The sequence below is a fragment of the Lissotriton vulgaris genome, chromosome 6 (genome assembly GCF_964263255.1).
Source record: "Lissotriton vulgaris chromosome 6, aLisVul1.2, whole genome shotgun sequence".
Classification (NCBI taxonomy): domain Eukaryota; kingdom Metazoa; phylum Chordata; class Amphibia; order Caudata; family Salamandridae; genus Lissotriton; species Lissotriton vulgaris.
In genome coordinates, this window is record NC_141694.1 from 1,509,529,410 (window position 1) to 1,509,550,884 (window position 21,475).

Below are 21,475 nucleotides of genomic sequence, written 5' to 3' on the forward strand. Positions count from 1 at the left end.
TCGGTTTACAATGACATATAGTTCTACAAAGGGAAAAGTCTAGTCAAATATTATTTTGTGTGGCTTCCTGACTGCCAACTATGGGGCGATGTAGGATATGGGCTAAACACGCTTTAAATGGTTTTGAGCAGCGTTGATCGCCTCACTTCAGCTGTGAGTGACAAGCATTACTGATATCAATGCTGTAATATTTTGAGCTATTTCTACAACATGAGATTAGTGCAGTAAAGACAATCTGTTATACCTCTTTCTTTTTTTTTTAACAAATCTAGCGATGCCCTTTATTTTACTACGTGGACAGCTTGAACGATAATAACATTACCTTATCAGTGTGACGCTCTCTGTCCCGGAAACGAGCCACGAAAGATCACAACTGCATTTTAAAGGATTTCCAGTAAGAATGATGCGTAGATTAGTTGATGAATTCATGTGCCAGCGATCAAAGCTGCTCAAATTACAGCTATAAAAAAAGTATAGAATTGATTAAGCTTAGACCTCTATTGTCCTCAGTAGAAATTTGTTTGCAATTATGAAGCAAATATTTTATAAAAAAAATAAAGGTGTGAGTTGGTGGTACGTAACACAGAGACATGTTTGTGACTCAGACCCAAAGTGGGCTACTAATTAATCCAAGTTTTAAAACCGTGATGTTTGAGAAATAAGATCTATAGAATTCAAACACAATAAGACACAATGCAAATTTCTTAACAAATGTGAAGCCAACTTTTAATATTATTAAAGTTAAGCAGGCAATAATAGGATTAGGTTTTATGTAACAAACTAGGAGTGAAAGAAGGACAAAAGTGAAAACAGCAATTGCTAAAACAAAACACGTTTTTTCGGAAATGCACGGATGGGAGTGAGCCACAGCTGTAATATGTTTTTGTCTTCAGCCCCTTGTTCACGATTAGATGACTTTGTTGTCTTTCTCAGTCTGCTTTGATTCTTTGGCTTTCCTCACTATTCGTGTGCGTTCCTGTCCAGGAACATTTCAGTTTCCCATTGTTCTGATTGGGTGAGTTGTATTTTCTATTGAAGCCCCTAAGGGAGTGCATATGTTTCAATGATCTCTGTAATCCATTAACAGGCTGTTATACCTAGCACTTGTCAGTGAGCAGCATGTTCAATGTTCTCACATCTGATGGCTCAAGGGCTCCCCAGAGCCGTCTTCTAAACAAGCATTGGCAAAGCCTATAGGTCTCACCTATGCAAGAGCTGTTGGTTTTGTCAATGTCTTTTAGCCATGTTGTACAGAAGCATGACTGCTGTTCAGCTTTGCTAAAAGTTAGTGGTGTGGCATTGGTAAGAGTGGCATAAAAGGCAGTGGCGTACAGTAAAGTGGCATACAGTGGCTTGGAGTAGCGTAGAATAACGAAGAGTGGAGTGGAGTGGCATAGAGGAGAGTGGAGTGGTGTAGAATGGAGTGTGGAGTGGCACAGAGTAGTGTGGCATGGTGTGGAGTGGCATGGAGTAGGGTGGCATGGAGATGCATGGAACGGAGTGTGTAGACTGGTGCAGAATTGAGTGGAGTGGAGTGGAATAGAGTGGTGTACAGTGGCGTGGAGTGGTGTAGAGTGGAATAGAGTGGTGCAAAACAGAGTGGCGTGAGTGGCACAGAGTGGAGTGGTGTAGAGGGGAGTGACATAGAGTGGCTCAGAGTACAGTGGTGTTGAGTGGAGCAGCACTGACTGGAGTGGCATAGAGTAAAGTGGCATAGAGTGGAGTAGAGTGGAATGGAGTGGGGTGGAGTAGAGTGGCATGGAGTAGAGTGGTGTAAAGTAGAGTGACATAGAGTAGAATGGCATGGATTGGAGTGGCGTAGAGTGTTGTGGTGTAAAGTGGCATAGAGTAGAGCGAAATGATGTAGAGTAGAGTGAAGTGGTGTAGAGTAGAGAGGAGTGCTATACTATGGATTAGAGTGGTGTAGAGTGTAGAGGTGTAGAGTGGATTGGGGTGGTGTGCAGTATGATGGAGTGACATAGAGCAGAGTGACATAAAGCACAGTGGCATAGAATTGAATGCCATAAAGTGGCATTGTGTGGATGGTTTGACGTGGAGTAGAGTAGCCTAAAGTAGAGTGAGATAGAGTAGGGTGGTGTGACATTGAGTAGAGTGGTGTAGCATAGTGTATGGTGGAATGGAGTGCCATTGCCTAGAGTAGAGTGGAATAGAGTGGAGTGGCATAGTGTAAAGTGACGCAGAGTAGTGTGGCATGGCACAGAGTAGAGTGGATAGAGTAAAGTTGTGTAGAGCAGAGTGGCGTAGAGAGGAGTGGGGTAGAGTCTTCTTGAGTGGAATGGAGTGGCATAGAGTGGAATGGAGTTTCACAGAGTAGAGTGGCATGCAGTAGAGTGGCATTGAGTAGAGTGTCGTAGAGTAGAGTGGTGTAGATTAGAGTGGCATAGAGTACAGTGGCTTAGAGTAGAGTGGCATTGAGTGAAGTAGAGTAGAGTGGCATAGAGTGGAGTGGACAGCGTAGAGTAGAGTGGTGTAGAGTGGTGCAGTTGTGGGTGTAAGTAACTTAAATAAGGATCCAAAGTTAACTCAACGCAAAGGTATGAAATGGGAATGGAAAAAGCACAAAAACTGCTGGCATGCACAGCGGATTAGGTGGCAGCCAACAAGAGTGACAATGAAGTCAATGAATTGTAAACAATAGTGGGCCCCCATGCCCCATATTGTAAGCAATACCCCTCACAACTGAGAGAGCATGAATGCGCTATCACAGGCAAGCCCAAAAAATTGAGTATTTCTTGCTTGAAAACACACTTCTGTCTAGGCTCCATTTATCTGGGCCTGTGTTTGCCCGCCAGGTGAAATCTGCAATATATGTTCAACGACAAACAGTCTTTGCAAACAATTGTAAACCCATCCAATTAAATTGATATCCAATTGATGATTTCAGCATCTGATAAGATGTGATTGGTGGGTGCACACTTGTAAACAAATGCAGATAGTAACCATCTATAGTAACAGTGTACCCTTGCCAAAACATCCAATTACATTTTTGAATTGTTTGAGGGGCAGAGATGCAGACTGGGACATTTTGTTTGTTTACTAAATTGTGCCAAACACAGTCCATTGGGGCATCAACATACAAAGGAACCATCCATCCCAAGAGTAGGTAAGACACTCATATCTCAATGGTATAGGTATAGGTTACAGTGACAAAGCTACAAATATACAGTTGTTCATACTGGCTATGCAGGAATCTCCTGAACCCATTCTCTGCTTACAGATACCTTAATTGACTCCCCTCCTCTACCCTGTAACTCAGGTGTTTCTCTCAATCGTCTGAGAGAAAAGAAACTCTTGGTGAGCAGGACTTCTCTCCTATTCAACAATCTCCATCCTACAACCTCCTAGATGTCATCTCTCTTGATAATGGACCATCTGCTAGCATTGTCAGATACCCACCTATGTGGAAGTTTACATGGGCAAACCCTGTCCTCTGGGAAGATCAGTTTTTGTTTTATGCCTTTGCAAAGTTATGTTATGTAATGTATATTTGTTAAGCCCACTATCACTTGTCATGGTATCCTCGAACAGATTAGGTGTATGTTCATAGCCCTGCCCATGGTAGGCTGGCTAATTGAAAAGCTGAATTGATGAAGGGGGGGGGGGGTTCTGATGAGGAATGGGAGGCCATTCCACATTTAAGGAGAGACATTTCTCCAAGAGATGCAGGTGCAGTCCTTCTCACCCAGGCAAGAGGGCAGCAGGCCAGCACAGCTGGGCATCAGTCCAGCAGAGTTGCAGTCATTTCAGCAGTACAGCAGTCTTTATTCCTGGCAGAGTAGCCGCAGGTCCAGAAGTGTAATGAAGGGTTGGAGTATGAGTTACAGTATTTATACCCAGTTATGTAAATGTAAATGTAAATGTACAGGAATTTATATAGCGCAAATCACGAGGGCTTTTTAAGCGATTGCTTAGGGAACCCGTCCTGGTATTCCCCTGTGAGATAACCCTGGCAGGGTATCCGCAAGGTGAAAGCCAGGCATCCCGCCGCGAGGGGCCGTTGTGGAGATTAAGCAAGCTATTGCCCAGAGTCGCAGAGTGTGAACCCGTGAAACGAGTAGGCACCGGAGCGAGAATTGTCGAGTCCATGGACATTTTTAGGACTCAAGACCCTGCAGAGCCGTGAATTGAACCCTGGTCCCGGGCTGACCTCTGCTTCCAGGTCTGCCTCCTCTAACCAGTGAGCCACACTTCTCCAGTTGTGCCTTTGAAGTAGGGAGAAGCTTCTAGAGGCATTCCTTTGAAGTGCACAGAAGCTCTGCCTTCCTGTACCTGACTCCAGACTAACTGCAGGAGTATGCAGCCCTTTGTGCAAAGGCAGAACATAGCCTATTCAAGTGTAAGTGGGACTGGGCCGACTCATCCCCCTTTCTTGCCACTGATGGCCCATCCAGGCACAACCAAGCTCTCTATTGTGTGGCTATCAAGGAGGAATACACAAGCTCAACTGTCACTGACACCAAAATGCCAACTTTCTAAAAGTGGCGTTTTTCAAAATTGTAATTTAAATTCCAAGTTATGATTTTATATTACCATTCCAAAGACACCAACCATGAATGGGTTACCTGTTCCTGTTTGGAAGTTACAGCCTATTAAATGCAATAGGGTAACTGCAACAACTAGTAAACACACATAGGCACCCTCCCACAGATGAATGAGGATTACACATCGACATCCCATCCCCTCAATGGATAAAAGAGGCAACACAAAAAGGATGCAGAATGAAAGAGGACAAGTCAAACCTTAAAAGAAAATGCGGCCTAATGTGGAAAGCATTAATAGTCACAATGTCTGTGATTTTCAAAAACCACAGGCTTTGTAACTGCTAACAAAGCAGGACAAAATGAACAAACAGCACATTTCAAGTAGGAAAGTGCACGTTGCAACCATAACAAATTCCAAAGGAGAGAAGGAATGTAAATGTCTTTCTCCTCTCCTTGGTGATTAACTGTACAGTGTATAAATACTTTGTGAGTTCAATTTTATTTCAAGACCAGAGGCTCATATTATGCAGTCTCTTTCCTTACTGTTTATTTTATACACTTGGGATCAGATGTACAAATTTGTGTATTTGCGATTTCCTAATAGCACATTTGAGCAATTCTCTATTTGGAAATCGCAAATTACGATGTACAACAATCTGTTTGACATGGGTAACAATTCACAGTGGGTCGCAAATAGACCATATCAATATCCATGAGGCAGGTGGCAATTTGTCGCCCATTGTGAATGGCAATCACAGAGATGCTGACCTGCTGGGGTCAGCAGACCACCATGTCTGTGATTACTTTTTAAATAAAGCAATCATATTTTTGTAATGCAGCCCATTTTCCTTAAAGGAAAACAGGATGCATTTCAAAAATAAAAATGAAGAGCTACCTTTCCATTTTTTAAAAGTAGGCAGTGTTCTGTGGGACTACTGCCTGCTCTTAAGAAATGTTGGCACCCACATTCACAAAGGTAAAGGGGTCCCTTGGGGACCCATATCAATTTGTGTATCAGTTACTGTAAACTTGATGTTGGTGGTGAAGTAAATCAGGGTTCCCAAGGCCTACATGCTCCAAAGATAACCCACTTACACTCAAGAACTGTTGGCACGGAAACTGTAAAAGGCAAAGAACAAGTTTATTAAGACCCCATGGGGTGGTGGTACACTCAAACAGCACCCTTCGGTAATGCAAGAGGTATCACACCGAACATCGGTGTGACCCCGATTTATATACAGTTTTGGGGCAATAAAAGATAGGCGGCACAAGTTAGGACACATTTATGTACATATATGGTCATGTTTTGGAACACTGCCAGCTCATTGGAGGGGGCACAACTCCGCTGGTCAGTTTGGCGCACATTCCTAAAGGCTTACTGGTCAGTTGGGACTGCGCATGTGCAAGCTTGACCAGTACTAAAAATAGCCTGTTGCTGGGCAGACTGAAGTGGTCAGTGAAACGGACAATGGACTAAAGGGCACGCCGGCCACGAGGCCGCTTATGATCTAAGATGGCCGCTGCAGTATTCAAAATGGCGTTTTCGTACATAGCCAAGTTAAGGAGGACAGCGTGTAGTTTCAGCTAATCGCTAACGCGGCCATGCCAATTACGACAGTGGTAACTGCAAATATTTTGCGACCGCATTCCTAGTTAAAAAACATTTATACATACCAGTGCTATATGGTATTCGGAAGGGAAGACCTAAACATACCCCTTTCAAATATCAAATCGCAAAAGCAAAATGAAATTTGGTAACAAGTTACCTAGTCCCATTTTGCCTTCTGTACGTATCAAAATGCATTAGTTTGCGATCAGTAAAATCATTGTATATCTGGCCCTTGAATGCTCTACCATACATACAGTTCTACTTCACTGGCCAAGAAGTGACATACAAAAAACAATAAACCCATAATATAAATAATAGCCAATCACACACAACTTCCACTTTTCTTTCAGCTAAGAGTTATGTTTTCTGTGCAAGGTGCGAATGTTCATAGTGTTATTGAAGGTGTGTGATGCTGTTTGTTTAACCCCTTTGGTGCTAGGCCTCCCCCCCCGTGCTAAGCCTTGTTTTTGGCTATTTAGGGTAGTGCGCGCTTAGGCCCCTTTAACTTTTTGACCACATAAGGTATCCAGGCCAATTTTGCATCCTTTTCTTGTGGATTCCCTTGGAGGGTGCCCAGAAATTAGCCAAAATACATCAGAATTTTTTTTTTTCAGAAAAATGGGAAAAACGGACTACAAGTTAAAGCGTCTGGGTTTTTCCATACAAATGTTATCAAAAAAGGGTTTGTGGGGCTGAAATCACCATTTCCCCACCTTTTAGGGAATGACAGTCTTTTGTCAGAAAACTAACATCTTGTACACAGTTTTGGCATTTTTCTGGGACATAGCCTATTTTTGCTATTTTTTGTGCTTTCAACCTCCTTCCAGTTAATGGTAAAAATGAGTGTAAAAGCAATAATGGATCCAGGAAAGCTATACTTTCTAAAAACGTAGACAACATTCTGAATTTAGCAAGGGGTCATTTGTGTAGATCCATCAAGGTTTCTTTGTAGAAACTAACAGTTAAATATTGAAAAATTGAAAATTAGTTGAAAAAAACAGCCTTTTGTTTCAACGTTTTTACCTTTAACTTCTTGTAATCATGACAGCTCTTTGAAAGCAATATACCGTTACATCCGCTGGACCTTCCTGGTTGTGGGGATATATAGGACTTGTAGGTTCACCAAGAGCCAGACAAACCCAGAGTAAAAAACTGAGTATCAATTTGCAATGGCTTTTGATTATGTACCGGGTATATAGCAATTATTGTGTGAAAATGTATACATGGAAAAATTGGTATGAAAGACACCTATATATTTCTGAAATGGGAAAAAATTGTAGAGTTTAGAAACAGTACATATTTGCACATTTTGAAATTTGGGAGTACTCATACTAGCATGAGAATTATTGGTCATTTTGCAAAATGACTTTTTGTTTACACAATGTCTTTCATTTGGAAGGCATAAGTGCATCAAAAATCAATAGATAATAACAGTTGCTTTACAAATCTGAATTACCCTAAGTCTCCCGATAAAAATGGTACCTCACTTGTGTGGGTGGGTATAGTGTCCACGACCAGAAAGGGCTCAAAACCCACCGTGAACACACCACATTTTCACAATGAAAATTTACAGTTTTTTTGTGAAGTGTGTAGCTGTCGTTTTTGAATCCTAGCTCTGCCGGCACCTAGGGAAACCTAGCAGACCTATATATTTTGGAAAACTAGACACCCAGGGGAATCCAGGATGGGGTGACTTGACTGCCTCCTACCTGGGTCTGTTACCCAGAATCCCTTGCAAACCTAAAAAATTGTTAAAAAAGCCACATTTTCCCAACATTTCTGTGGTGGGAAGTTCTGGAATCTGCGTGGATACACACATTGCTACCCACCCCGCGTTACCCAAAGTCTTGCAAGAAAAACTATACCTCACTTGTGTGGGTCGGCTTAGTGCCCGCTACAGGAAACGGTGCAAAACGCAACATGGTCATACCTCAATTTCGCAGTGAAAAATTACCCTTTTTTGGCCTAGCTGTAGTTTTTTTTTTTTTTTTAGTCATGATCTTTTTTATTTTATAAATTTCATACCTGTTTCCACTTTTCATTCTACCTTTCTGTTTTAAAGACACATTGAGTGGTCTATGGTTGAGATAGACACAATTCTTTCTTTGTCCTCTATGTTTAATTAAAACTCCCACTTGACAGGTTGCACATTCAGTTTCATGTTCATCACCTGGTTACAGTCATTTGTCACATTTCAAATTGTTATCGGGTAGCCCCCATGAAAATGTCTGGTAGTTCTCATATATTCTATTTCAATTTCTCCAGATGAACGGTTTTTACCCGAAATGCATTGGGTCCTTGATCAACCAGAATGTTATTGTTCTCGTGAATCTTTTTTTTATATATTTATTTTTATTAACAGTTCAGAAAACAGTGGTGGTCGTCGCAATCAGAGCATACCATATTCACAGTTGTACCGTAGGAAAGTCGAAGCATACAGGTCGTGTACATTCTAAAATACTCATTGCTGCTAAACATTAAACAGTCAACAATGCGAGTGGTTCGTCAACCGGAGTGATCTGGGGGGTTTGCATATATGACCCCTGTAATCGTTCCATTTCGATCATACCTCATTCCACTTCCAGGGGCACCCCCTGGCTACATAAACTGTCTTCTCCTGGAGCATGCACTAGTCCATTTCCGTTTTCCATGAGCCCATTTTCGGAGGCCCCACTGCCCCCCACAGCCTAGCGATGTTCATCTTTGCAATGGCTAATCCCAGCGTGGCCCAGATCCTCCCACAGGGTGGAAGGTCTGTGGGTTCATAGATATTCAGTAGGCACCTCTTTGCCTCAACACGAAGCTCCACTTCCCACACCTCTTGCATGCATCTATGTATCCGCTTCCAATAAAGCTGGAGCATTGGGCACTCCCATAGTATGTGGAAGAATGTCCCCACCTCTCCACATCCCCTCCTGCATAGCCCATCCACACTGCGGCCCATCAATTGCAACCTAGTCCCTGAGATGTAAACTCGGTGGAGAATTTTAAGCTGAATCAGCCTAAGTCTGGCCGATATGGCTACCTCCTTAGGGGACGCTAGCGCACTCCTCCACTCCTCTTCGTCTACTTCTAACCCATCAGTCTCCCACTTCCCTTTAAGGTTTTGCAACAAATCTGGGGAATTATTGATAATTTTTTTATATATGAGTGCAATGGCATGTTCAGGAAGATGTAAGCGGTAGCGAGGAGGTGCACTGCTTTATATTTCCACAGGTTTATAGACAATATACAAAACAAAGTTCAGTTCATTTGGGTGCTCCAACAGGAGACGTGTCCATCCATGCATGTCAAATCTTAGTAACAACTTTGCCACCACCACAATGTGAGGGCATCACTGAAGAGGGCACACCACAGGTTCTCAATAAAAAGACTCCTTAGTAAGTTCCTTTGCGTTTCAAATACTTTTTTAATGTTCCAAAGTTATATTTCATGATATTTCAATTCATATCCGTATTCATATGTTTTCACCATGATTTTATTTTTCAAGATCATTATGTCATAATGCACATTTCTAAATACTCGAATGCATTTCGGGCTGTCTAGCCCTTTATCAAGGAGCGCTGAAACAAAAGGATATAGTGATCAACATTCATGTTGCTAACATAAATATCTATTATAAACACATAACATCTACCTAATTGATAGGTGCCTAATCACACTCTACTATATCATGCTGAAACCTGTGATATGACTTACTGGAATTGTAAGCTAAACGAAGGTGCGGATTGCAAGGAACTGCTCCAAGGCTGTGCCGCTCGTAGCTGACAGCTGATTCCGTGACTCTGCAACTCTTTTCCTGTTTGTCGTGCCGTGTGTGAGCCGACCTGAAGAAAGGGGAAAACTATCTGCCTGGATTGAGCGAGGCTGACCAAACAGGGGCCGGGACTGCGAGACCCAGGGTTCCGCGCAGGATCACCGAAGCGCACCTGGTGTCTCTTCCCGCCCCCTGCTCCTCCCTGATTGCTTGCCTACAAACAGCTCGCGGCCCCCGTTCGCGGGTGCCGCTCGTAGCTGACAGCTGATTCCATGACTCTGCAACTCTTTTCCTGTTTGTCGTGCCGTGTGTGAGCCGACCTGAAGAAAGGGGAAAACTATCTGCCCGGATTGAGCGAGGCTGACCAAACAGGGGCCGGGACTGCGAGACCCAGGGTTCCGCGCAGGATCACCGAAGCGCACCTGGTGTCTCTTCCCGCCCCTTGCTCCTCCTATAAAGACACGCCCCCGACGCTAAGCGGGACGGGTGCGGGACGCCGGACGAAGCCCGGACAAAGGGCGGACAGTCTTAGACAGTCTGAGACAGGACGTGACTGGACTGGGCACGACATACTGCCCGTGTTGAATACAAGCTACCCGGCCACAGTAAGACACTTTGCTCCTGGTTATACTCACTTCGTGGTTCACTATTGTACCATCCTTGTTTTATACTGTCCAATCCAATTGTATGGTAAAGCTCTAGCGCTACAACTAATATTATTCAGGATGCCAAAAAAGATTCCTGTTGCTGCGGCATACACCTGGATAATTATATGGTACATGTAGTATCCAAGATTAACAGTGAAAGAAGACAGTCACTAGGTTTAAGTCAATCCCCCATTCTTCCCCCCCTGAGCCCACCTCCAAATTCCCCGTGGGTAGATATACCATCTCAGGATGTAGGAAATGAAGTCCCAGATACTGAGACACATGAGAGCGAGACTCTTAACCATAGTGTACTTTTAGAATCTGACCAAGATTCAGTTCACGATAATGATACTGAGTGTCAGGTAGATGATATAGAACAAGATCCTCCTGCACAGGAGGGTACACAGGCGGACACTGTAGTCGAAGATCCCCCTGTTCTTGTACCGGTTACACGGGCGTTCAGAAAATGTAGAAAAGCGCAAATACATCGTGGAGGGTCTCACCCAGGGAGAAAGAGGGCCGCATCACCACCGAAAATTAGGGATAAAAGTAGGGGGCAAGGAGATGATAATGATAAACAAAATGTGGATGAAGAGCTTCTTATTAGGATAGCAGATATGATTGATTGTAAGTTTAAGGCACTCATTAAATCAGTAGTGGCTAAACTAGACAAGCTCTCTGCTGATGTAAAGAAACTAGGTGCGGTCCAGAAAAAGATAGCGGAAGAGGTGACAAACATATCAACCATAGTCACAAATCTAGCTAACACCACCAAAGAGCTTACCGCGAGAGGGATAGAGGGAGGTGCAAATGTAGCACAGACCAACCCCCCCGGACAGGCACCAGCAATAGAGCATAATCATTCAATGACAAGAGAAGATCTGCCTCCAAAACCATCCGAATCGACCACACTAAGCATAGAAAAAGACTCACTACAATTTATAGAAGATGCTTCACCCCTAGTGTTGGTACTGGCAAATGCTCCCCCTCTGGCTACAGGCCAAATAGAACCCCCCACAGCATTGACAAGTAAGGCCCTGCACTGGCTGTCTGGCAATATGCAGATGGCCCCTTGGGGGAAACAACAGCTAGCAGGAGAGCTTAAGTCAGCCAGAAGGGTACCTTGGATAGGGCAAAATCCAAAAAAGTTTAAAGGTGACTGTATAGTTTTAAACTTCACAAATTCAGCTGTACTACCCAATATTCTATCAAACATTCTCCCTCCTCAACGCAGGAGAGCTACCATTGTCCCACTTACCTTAGAATTTTTTGGCAAGAAACAGCGAAGTATGACTTACCCCAAGACAACCCATACCTATACCAGGCCAGTATGGACTGGAACAACAAATGGATGGGGCTTAGGTGCATCAGTTAATAACTGGGGGCACAGTTTAGACAGGTGGGAAGGGCCACAACAGATACACCAACATGAATACCAATACCCTACCCATTTTAATAACCAGTACAACATTCCCATTTCCAACAGGTTTGATGCTTTCTATGGACAGGGAGGGCTGGAAGGGGTGGAATGACTACCCGATACACCCTTTTTTCCTGCCCATAGTAACTGTATACAACAAGGTGTAGGACTATGGTGCGAGGATAACACATTTGCGCTGCACGGATTTAATGCCGAGATGACAGCTTTATCAGCCCAGATAAATCGACCTATAAATTTATTAAACGTGCAAAACCCTGCTCCTATCCAAGCTGACACAACACATAATTCTGTGGAAGTACAGGCAGGCAGATGTACAGGCCCAACGCTCCCTATCTCAGTTGAAAAGGCTAATGCAGACACAGATACTAAAACTTTGTGCTCATCATCACCTTGCAATGAAAGTTTAATATCTTGGAATAAAGCTGGGCTTTTTGATAAATCTAGTGATATTGGTTGGTTGTCTTTAGTCAAACAACATGCGGTAATATGTCTCCAAGAAACATGGCTGGTGGACAAAAATGTACATATTGAGGGTTTTCAAAGCTTTTTCATCCCAGCAGAACCCTCAGTTAGTGGCAGAGCAAAAGGGGGGCTGGTAATTTATGTTAACTTGGCTCTTACATGTCTTAAAGCTGAGTATCACACTGGAAACAGAAACATTCAGGTTCTAGAGCTAAAGAGGGGTAAAACTAAGTTCACTCTGATCAATTTTTATAATGCAGTGAATCAGACAGGCGATTGTAATATACAGTCTTTATGTGATTTCTTGAGAGATAATGCTGGGCACTTGCCCCGCCAAATACTAATCGCAGGTGATTTTAATACACATCCATGTGGAAACCCTGGAGAGACCGCTATCGACCAACTAGGTTGTAACAGCTTGGAAGGTTTCCACTTTGATCACTCGCGGCGTGGAACAGAACTAAACATGCTAATGAATGAAAATAACTTAATCACAGCAATGTCTACAGTGGCGGACCAAACTTTCTTTCCCATTCCCACATTCAAAGGTCATGCAACAGGATCATACATAGACCACATCCTATTGTCTGCTGATCTCGCTAATATTGTTCTGGACTTCTGCATCCAAATGAGCATTTACAGTGATCATAACCCTATATGTATCAAAATGGGTGGGAAGATCTTCGAACAACGAAAGCCATGTGTGGATCGTGGGTCCATAAAATGTATAAATGGAAAGCGTCGCTTAAAATGGTCAATGGTGAACTGTGAAAATCTGTATACTTCCATTAATAACATGTGCAGTTCTGAACTCTTATCATGTATATCACCTGTATCATTACCGCAACAAATCCTAGCATCCTTTGAGGATGTTGCTTTAACAGTAGGGTCGTTGTTAACGGTGTCAGTCAAAGGGAATGTAAATAGTAATCCAAAGTGGTTTGACAAAGTCTGCTCCAAGGCCAGCCGTGAGCTCAAGACAGCATTGAAAACTAAACCTAGAGATCCGGCGCACATTAAGGTCACGCGTGCTAGGTATAAAAAGTCTCTTGCTAATCGAAGGAGAGAGGTAAAGAAAAGCGTTTGGGAGTCTCTCCTAGATCCTGAAACATTGAGAAACAGCTCCAAGTTTTGGGATATTATAAATAAACCCCTGTTTGATCATTCAAGAAACTCTACTGTGGGTACAAATATCCCAGAGGAAGAGTGGGTTAATCATTTTAGTTCTATTTTTAAAAGTAACGAGTTGCAGGCTGAATACATTTTGGTTAAACCTATAGAAAATTTGTTGCTCTTCTCAACAAATGAGGTTGCAAAGGGAATTGAAGGGCTGACAAGTAATAAGGCTCCAGGACCGGACGGTCTTCCACCGGACCTTTTTAAATCCTGTATACCGCTATGGGCACCAGTTCTTACTGCCGTACTTAATGCGGCCGTGGCCTGTGGTTGCCCAAAGTCATGGGGGGTATCCACCATCGTACCTGTGTTCAAAAAAGGAGACCGTAATAGCCCCCTCTGCTACAGACCAATACCTTTAATCAACTCTGTTGCTAAAGTAGTGGGGGGAGTAATTTTAAACAGACTGGTCACATGGGCAGGTGAAAATAACGTAATATCCCCAATTCAATACGGATTCAGGCCCGGTCACTCTACGATTACCCAGTGCTTGAATTTGTACCCAATCATAGGGAAGTACGCCAAGGCCCGACAAGGAACAATTCACATGGCGTTCATGGATCTTTTGTTGGCTTTCGACTGTGTAAGCCGTAGAAAGCTCTGAGACGCCATGGTGAAAATGGGCGTAGAGCAGAACCTAATTAACTTGCTAGAAGATATGCACTCCGATACGAGAGCAAACGTCAGGTACACACAAGATCTTAACGTGACAAAAGACTTTGGAGTGTACCGGGGAGTTCGACAAGGGTGCATCTTGGCCCCGTTCCTTTTTAATTTATATATAAACGAATTGGAGGAGCACCTTTTAAGAACAAATGCAGACTATCCTTATATTGGACGAAAGGGGCTGCCGGTTCTGCTATATGCGGATGACGCAGTCCTTTTATCCAGAACTGCTAACGGTCTTCAAATCTTATTAAATTCCTTTTTCACATTTATGAAATCCCGAGATTTGAGTATAAACAACTCCAAATCTTTCGTAATGAAGGTTGGCCAAGGTAATAAAAAGCCAAATCGCTTAAACGTTAATGGAGTATCAATTCCCGTAACAAATACATTCTCCTATCTCGGAGTCCTGTTCGATCATCAACTGAACTGGGGACCCGTAATACAAAAAAAAAAGGGAGAGGTAATCAGGGCAAATGCGGCAATATTTGATTTTTCAAGAAAAATGGGCAATAGCCCAGTCGCTGCATTACTCCAACTTTACCAGGCCAAGAGTGTTACTACTGCATGTTATGGCAGTGAGATATGGGGATATGCCCCACTAGGAGCCCTAGAGATAGTTGAAAACAATTTTCTCAAGCAGTTACTAAGAGTCCCTAGGGGAACAGCACATTTTTCTGTACACGAAGAGCTGGGTATGCCATTTTTATGTGACAAAATGGCAGTAAACCCTCTAGTATGTTGGCTAAATTGTTGGTTAAATAACGCCGTACCACTTACTCAGCTCATATTGAGGGAAGCGTTAACATGGGAAAATAGGCTGAAGGTTCCTTGGATAAAGTATCTGAGTAATTGCTTTAATGATATAGGGCGACCCGAACTTTTTCTAACACCAAACTCCATTACCAAATTGGATGTTATTCTTGTGAAGAAGGCTTTTATTTCTTCCAGATACTTTGCCAGGGAGACTGGTGAAATGAGGAAAGGTAGTGTACGAAAACATGTGCTAATAAAAACAACCTTGCTCATGGAACCGTACCTATCATGGCCGATGTCAAGTTATGATCGTTTTTTGTTGACAAGGTTTAGGCTGGACTTATTTCACTTACTTCTGGCTGTGCCTAAGGGATCTTATCATGGACAAGTGTTGCCGGCTTGCGGCTGCGACGAAAAGTCTCCGCAAGACATGGCACACTTTTTATTTTTTTGTCCATTTTACAACATACCTAGGAGGCTATATTTAAAACCCTGTCTTAAAAAATTGAACTTTTCTCAATTTAGACCAGCACTTTATTATCTTCAGATGCTAAGCTGTGATTGTACTCTGTTCGTATGCAGTTTTTTAAAATTGGCAATCAAATTCAGGAAAAGTATGGAAGGATAATAGCGTTGTTAATTGAAAAGATAACCTTTTTATGCTCTCAGAACATTTCTATTTAATATTTTGAATGTTTAATCTGCCTGTAACTTTTTACGAGCGTTTCTTTTTTAAGCCGTTTTTAACTTTTTTTTATGCAAGTATGAGCCAATATATGTATAGTGTGTAATGCTTTTATGGTTGTCATCTTAAACAACCAAATAAAGTTTTCTTGACTTGACTTGACTTGACTGTGATGTGCCTTCTTCAGGGATGCCCTCACATTGTGGTGGTGGCACAGATGTTCAGGAAGATGGCCATCAAGTAGTCTGTCTTCCAGGGGGGAGGAGTCTGGGGGCGGGGTCCCCTGGGGGATGTTGGAATGCAGGGAGTGTTTGACCTGTATCGGAAATATTCAGTTTGGGCGAGCTCATACGTGTGTTGGAGTGAGGCAAAGGACGCTACACCCTCTGGGCCCCATAGGTCTTTTATGTGGGAAATCCTGATTAAGTCCCAGTTCCGGAACCCTTTGGTACGGCTCAGAGTACCCAATTTTTCTGGGACCCATAGCGGGGTTGCCATAGTGAGAGTGTCGGCCCATCCCAATTTACGCTGCACTATAGGCCATAGTTGAACTGAGTGCTTGGTGGGCCCGGTAAGCGGGTACCTGCCAGGTTTGGAGTATAGTGCCGCCTCAAAATTTCCACCCGGTAGGAGCCACAGGTCCATTCCATATCCCGGATCGTTGCCATCGCAATACGTGCCTTGATTAATGGCCGAAAGATGCGCAGCCCAATAGTACTTCCGGATGTCAGGGAGCGCGATTCCTCCGTCGAACCATCCCAGTGTTAGTTTCTGAAGGGAAATACGGGGTGTCCCGGACCATAGTAGTTCTCTCAGTGTGGTGTCAATAAACGCGAAGTAGGACTGCGGAACCAGGTCTGGATAGTTTTGTAGGGCATATAAAAATCTCGGTAGCGCCATCATTTTAAAGAGTGACGCCCTTCCTAGTATGGAGAGCGGGAGCTTCCGCCATGAGGCAGAGTCCTTTTTGGATCGCTGTAGTGGCGGCAGGAGATTCCTGTCATAACTTGTGGCCTTGTCTTTGGACATAAAGATCCCCAAGTACTTAAACCCCTCTGTGACCACCTTAATCGGGCAGTTCCGGTGGATTACCGGAGGGTCTCCATGGAGAACATACAGTAAGGACTTGCCCCAATTAATACTATACCCGAGTTACTTCCGAAGCTAGCAAAAATGTCCATAGCCACTATTAGGGACTTACGGGGTCTCGTGAGGTAGAGAAGGATGTTGCCCGCCTACAGCGATATCCTATCTTCCCAACCATCGGTCCACCGGAGCCCCCTCAGGGATGGGTCTTGTCTGATCCAGGCAGTGAGTGGCTCCAGGGACAGTGCAAAAAGCAAGGGTGAGAGGGGACACCCCTGTCGTGTCCCTCTCTCTAAAGCAAAGACCTTGGACATTTTGTTATTAACCGTTACCTGGGCTAAGGGCTCAGAATAGAGGAGACGCACCCACCCGATGAATTCAGGGCCGAAGCCCAGTTTACGGAGGACCGCCATCATATAGGGCCATTCTAGAGTGTCGAATGCCATAGCATTTAAACAAGACAAGGGAACCCAGGGCGCAATAAGCTAAGGACCTTAGGTAGGTACTTATTTTCATGAACAGTGGTCCTTAGACAAGGGAAAGAATGCTGAGGGAATAAATATAGACTAAATAGAACAATATTGTTATGAAATGTCCAGCCGGACAGTTTAATATCTTGATAAAAATAATAATCACAGAGGAATAATACACAGAGTGTGATGGACGTGGGACACCAGCCGATGTCCGACTAACACACTGGAGGGAAACAAACAAGGGAGAAAAAATAGTAGGCAAAATCGGGTCATCTGAATGTCATGAATCATAATCAGATAATCCACAGTATACACATATGCATGAACAATTTATATCAGCTATGCATTTAGGTCGACGACGTTTCGAACCATAAATAATATTGGTTCATCCTCAGGACAAAAAATGATTGCCTAAAGAAATGACAATTTCAGTAAAACCCGATATATGGGAGTCAATATGCCATACAATAACAAAGGGAATAAATGGGGGAATAAAAGAAGAGGAGGGGGACATAAGAAAGAGAGACATAAAAAGATAAAACATGTCAGTTAAACAGACCCTTATCGTAACTACATATGCTGTGCACGACTCATACCATGCCATAGTGTCAACGGCGGCAGAGTGCAGTGCATGCAGAATAATTGCAGTGAGCTTAGAGTTATAGGAGCGAGGTGAATAGAGTAAGGGGGGGCACAACGTCACGATTGTGGCTCAGACTGGCAGTAATAAAGGTGAAGCGTGTCGCTATAGTGAAGGAGATATACAAGGTCGGTCTGCAACTCACACGGCAAGCAAGGGGAGATGGGCTATGGGAGCGAGGTGAGTACAGTTGGGGGGCACAACGTCACGATTGTGGCTCATACTGGCGGCAATAAAGGTGAAAAGTGTCGCTATAGTGAGGGAGATATACAAAGTCGGTCTACATCTCACATGGCAAGCAAGGGGAGATGGGCTGTGGAGGAGTGCAGGGGTGAGGGACTGTGAGGATTTGATCAAAGGGGGCGGTAGCACGAGGGCTTACCAAAGGGATTAAGATGAAATGGGTTCAGCGCGATATGCTTGATGGAGGAATTTTCTGGGGAAGGAAAGAATTAAAAAATTACAAAAACGTCAGAAAGACCTCGGGCCAGCTGCCACCGGTGCGGAGGGAACTTACCACACGGTGGGGCCAAGACGAATGACTGGAAGATCTGTGATAAAAGAGGAAACAGTGAGCTAAGGTAAACATGACCAGATGGGCAATGAATAACCTGGTGCTCTGCTTGATGAGCTTACCAGCGGGAACGATGCCCTTGTCCCGAAATCTGTGGGGGGGAAGAAGGAGATTGCAGAAATAATGAGGACGAGTACCGTATACAGGAGTGCAGAACCTCGGGCATGACGTTCAATTGCAGGCGCTTACCGAATAGTGGAATAGTGCAGGTCCGCAATGGGGGTCCTTGCTTAACGTGAGGAAACTTCACGAATCGTGGTCTGCAAAGTGTAACCGCAATGAGGGAAACATTTCTGGTCATGTGAACACGGGTGGCCAATGGGAGCGCGGCAAGAAGTGTCGGCCATTTTAGGTTGGGCGCGTAATATATCAAATTAAAAACAGACGAAGGATACATCTGGTGACTCCGGCGGCCCTCTTGGGTGTACTAGGGGCAAAGGGTCCACGATATTAATTAAGGCATGTGTCGGGGGAGGAAAAGGGGATGGTGAAGTACGAGGTGCCGCATTGCACATACACACTGTGACATATTTAGAATCAGCCAAACAATATTTAAGCAGTGTCATAATAAAGTGACGATTTGAATTAAAAGGAGTGAACCCAATAAAGTGACACTTGTGGTAAAGAAATGAGTTACAATGAGCCAGTCAGAGTCTGTACTGATATGAAAAAGTCAAAAGTTATCCAGTTACACCAAAAGTCATATAAGAGTTCCATTATCCCAGACAACACTAGGGTCTGGATCAGGGCGAACCAGTCCTACGTGCGGCTCTGGGTGAGAGTTCCATTAAGCAGGACAGCGCTGGGGTCTAGATCAAGGAGGTCCAGTCCTCCGTGCGGTTCAGACCAGTATGCAGGCTCTGGGTCATGAGGATCCAACGTAGTTCCTCCTTGTTCAGGAGCTGCTGTAGATTTCCTCCACGGCTAGGGAGTTTGATCAAAGAGATGATGGTCCATTTAAAGTCCATTTCAGTGTGTGACAGTTCCATGAAGTGATGTACAAGGGGAGCATTGGGAGTCCTGCAGCGTATTCTGCTCCTGTGTTGGCACATTCTTGTGCGTGCTTTCTGGGTTGTCTGCCCTATATAAATCATAGAACACGGACAAACAATAGCATAGATGGCATTTGTGCTATTACAGTTAGAAAAACTCTGCGAGCTTACTTGATATCATTGTGCATGAATTCTTTGCCTTCTATAGTGCTGTCACACATGGAACAGTTGCCGCATTTCACATGCCCTGTGAGTCCTGCGAGACCCCAGAGCATGTCAATTGTAGCCATTTGATCAGGGGCAGGTAATGCTGCTCGTACCAAGTGGTCTCTCAAATTCTTGGATTTCTTGAAGGCAAACATAGGTTTGTCTAGTTGCAGTTGGCCTGCATTCAACACTGGCCAGTGTTTTTTGATGCTCTTAGTGAGTGAATTAGATGCTGGCGAAAAAGTGGTAACACTGACCAGCCGGTTCTGTGCTTTTTTAGGTTTGGGTTCCAGCAGCACTTCCCTGGGGCAAAACCACGCTATTTTAAGGGAGGTTCTTATGAGTCTACGTGGATAACCTCTGGCGCTAAGTTTGGCACTGAGTGATTGTGCTTCCTTGAAATAATCAACCTTAAGGTAGCAATTTCTTCTCAACCTTAAAAATTGTGAGTAAGGGAGGGAATCACGGAGCGCTCTGGGATGGTTGCTTTTGTAGCTTAACAAAGTGTTGCGCTCCGTGGGCTTCCTGTAGAGGCTGGTGATTAATAGGCCCTCTTTATCCTGTATGTTAAGGTCTAGAAAGGGAATGCTAGAATGGCTTGTGGTTAGAGTGTAAGAGAGACCACTACAGTTGCTATTAAGCCAATGTAGAAATTGGGGTAACAGATCATCAGAGTCGTTCCAGATCATAAAAATATCATCAATGTACCGCTTCCATAGGGCTATGCCACTATAGAAGGGATTTGATGGAGCCAAAATACGTCCACATTCAAGGCTGTCCATATATAGTACAGCCAAGTTGGGGGCAAAAACGGCCCCCATAGAAGTACCTTTGATTTGGCCATAGTATTGACCATCAAACAAGAAATAATTCTTGGATAGACAAATTTCAAGGAGTTGTAAGATGAATATGGTGGGTGTGCGATGAGGTCTGGGACGTCTGTTAAGGATGTCTTGAATAACCAGCATGGAATCATTCTGTGGTATGTTGGTATATAATGACTCCACGTCCAGAGTACATAGTACACTGGACGTGGAATCAAAAGGGCATTCCTCTATCAAATTAATCATATGCATACTATCCCGTATATAACATTGGGTAGCAGGCACAAAATCCCTAATGAAATAATCCACAGAGACCAAGAGGTTCTAAATCTGATCCGCATCCTGACACGATTGGTCGGCCAGGGGGATGTTCGGTGTTCTTATGCACTTTCGGTAGTGTGTAAATCACCGGGGTGCGTGGAGATTTGGCATTCAGAAAAAGGTGTTCTTTTTTGTTGAGAAAACCAGAGTCTAGCCCTTCCTTGGTGACCAACTGTATCAGTGTCTGTATCTCTGTGACAGGGTTTTTTGGGAGTTTGACATAATGTGCAGGGTTGTTTAGTTGACGAAGAATTTCTGTCTTATATGTGTCAAGGTTTTGCAAAACAATTCCACCACCCTTATCTGCAGACTTAATAATAAGTGCAGAATTAGATTTAAGGCTCAATAACGCTATTTTTTCATCCAACGATATATTATAGGGGATGAAGGAATGGCGTTTCTCCAAAATGGAGAGGTCCTTTAAGACAAGTTTTTCGAATGTTAAGATTTCTGGAGGCACCATACTGCCAATGGGTGAAAAGGTGGAAGGTGGTCGGAAGGGAGTGTTAGATATTGAGAATGGCTTAGGATGAAGTAGGAAAAAGGCATGTAATCTAAGTTTCCTAAAGAACCTCAATAATTCAGTTTGGACATCCAAATAATTCGGACGTACGGTCGGGACAAAAGAGAGGCCCTTACTGAGTAGTGACAATTCAC

General features: G+C 43.7%; 1 protein-coding gene across 2 annotated transcripts in view; it reads right to left on the reverse strand.

The window, feature by feature from the left end:
* Nucleotides 1–21,475, reverse strand: part of LRRN4 (leucine rich repeat neuronal 4) — a 268,764-nt gene that overhangs the window by 9,991 nt on the left and 237,298 nt on the right. For both annotated transcript variants that reach the window (XM_086927687.1, XM_086927688.1), the window contains exon 4: nucleotides 323–460. In XM_086927687.1, the coding sequence (XP_086783813.1) occupies nucleotides 323–460 (138 nt within the window). The remainder of the gene's footprint in view (nucleotides 1–322; nucleotides 461–21,475) is intronic.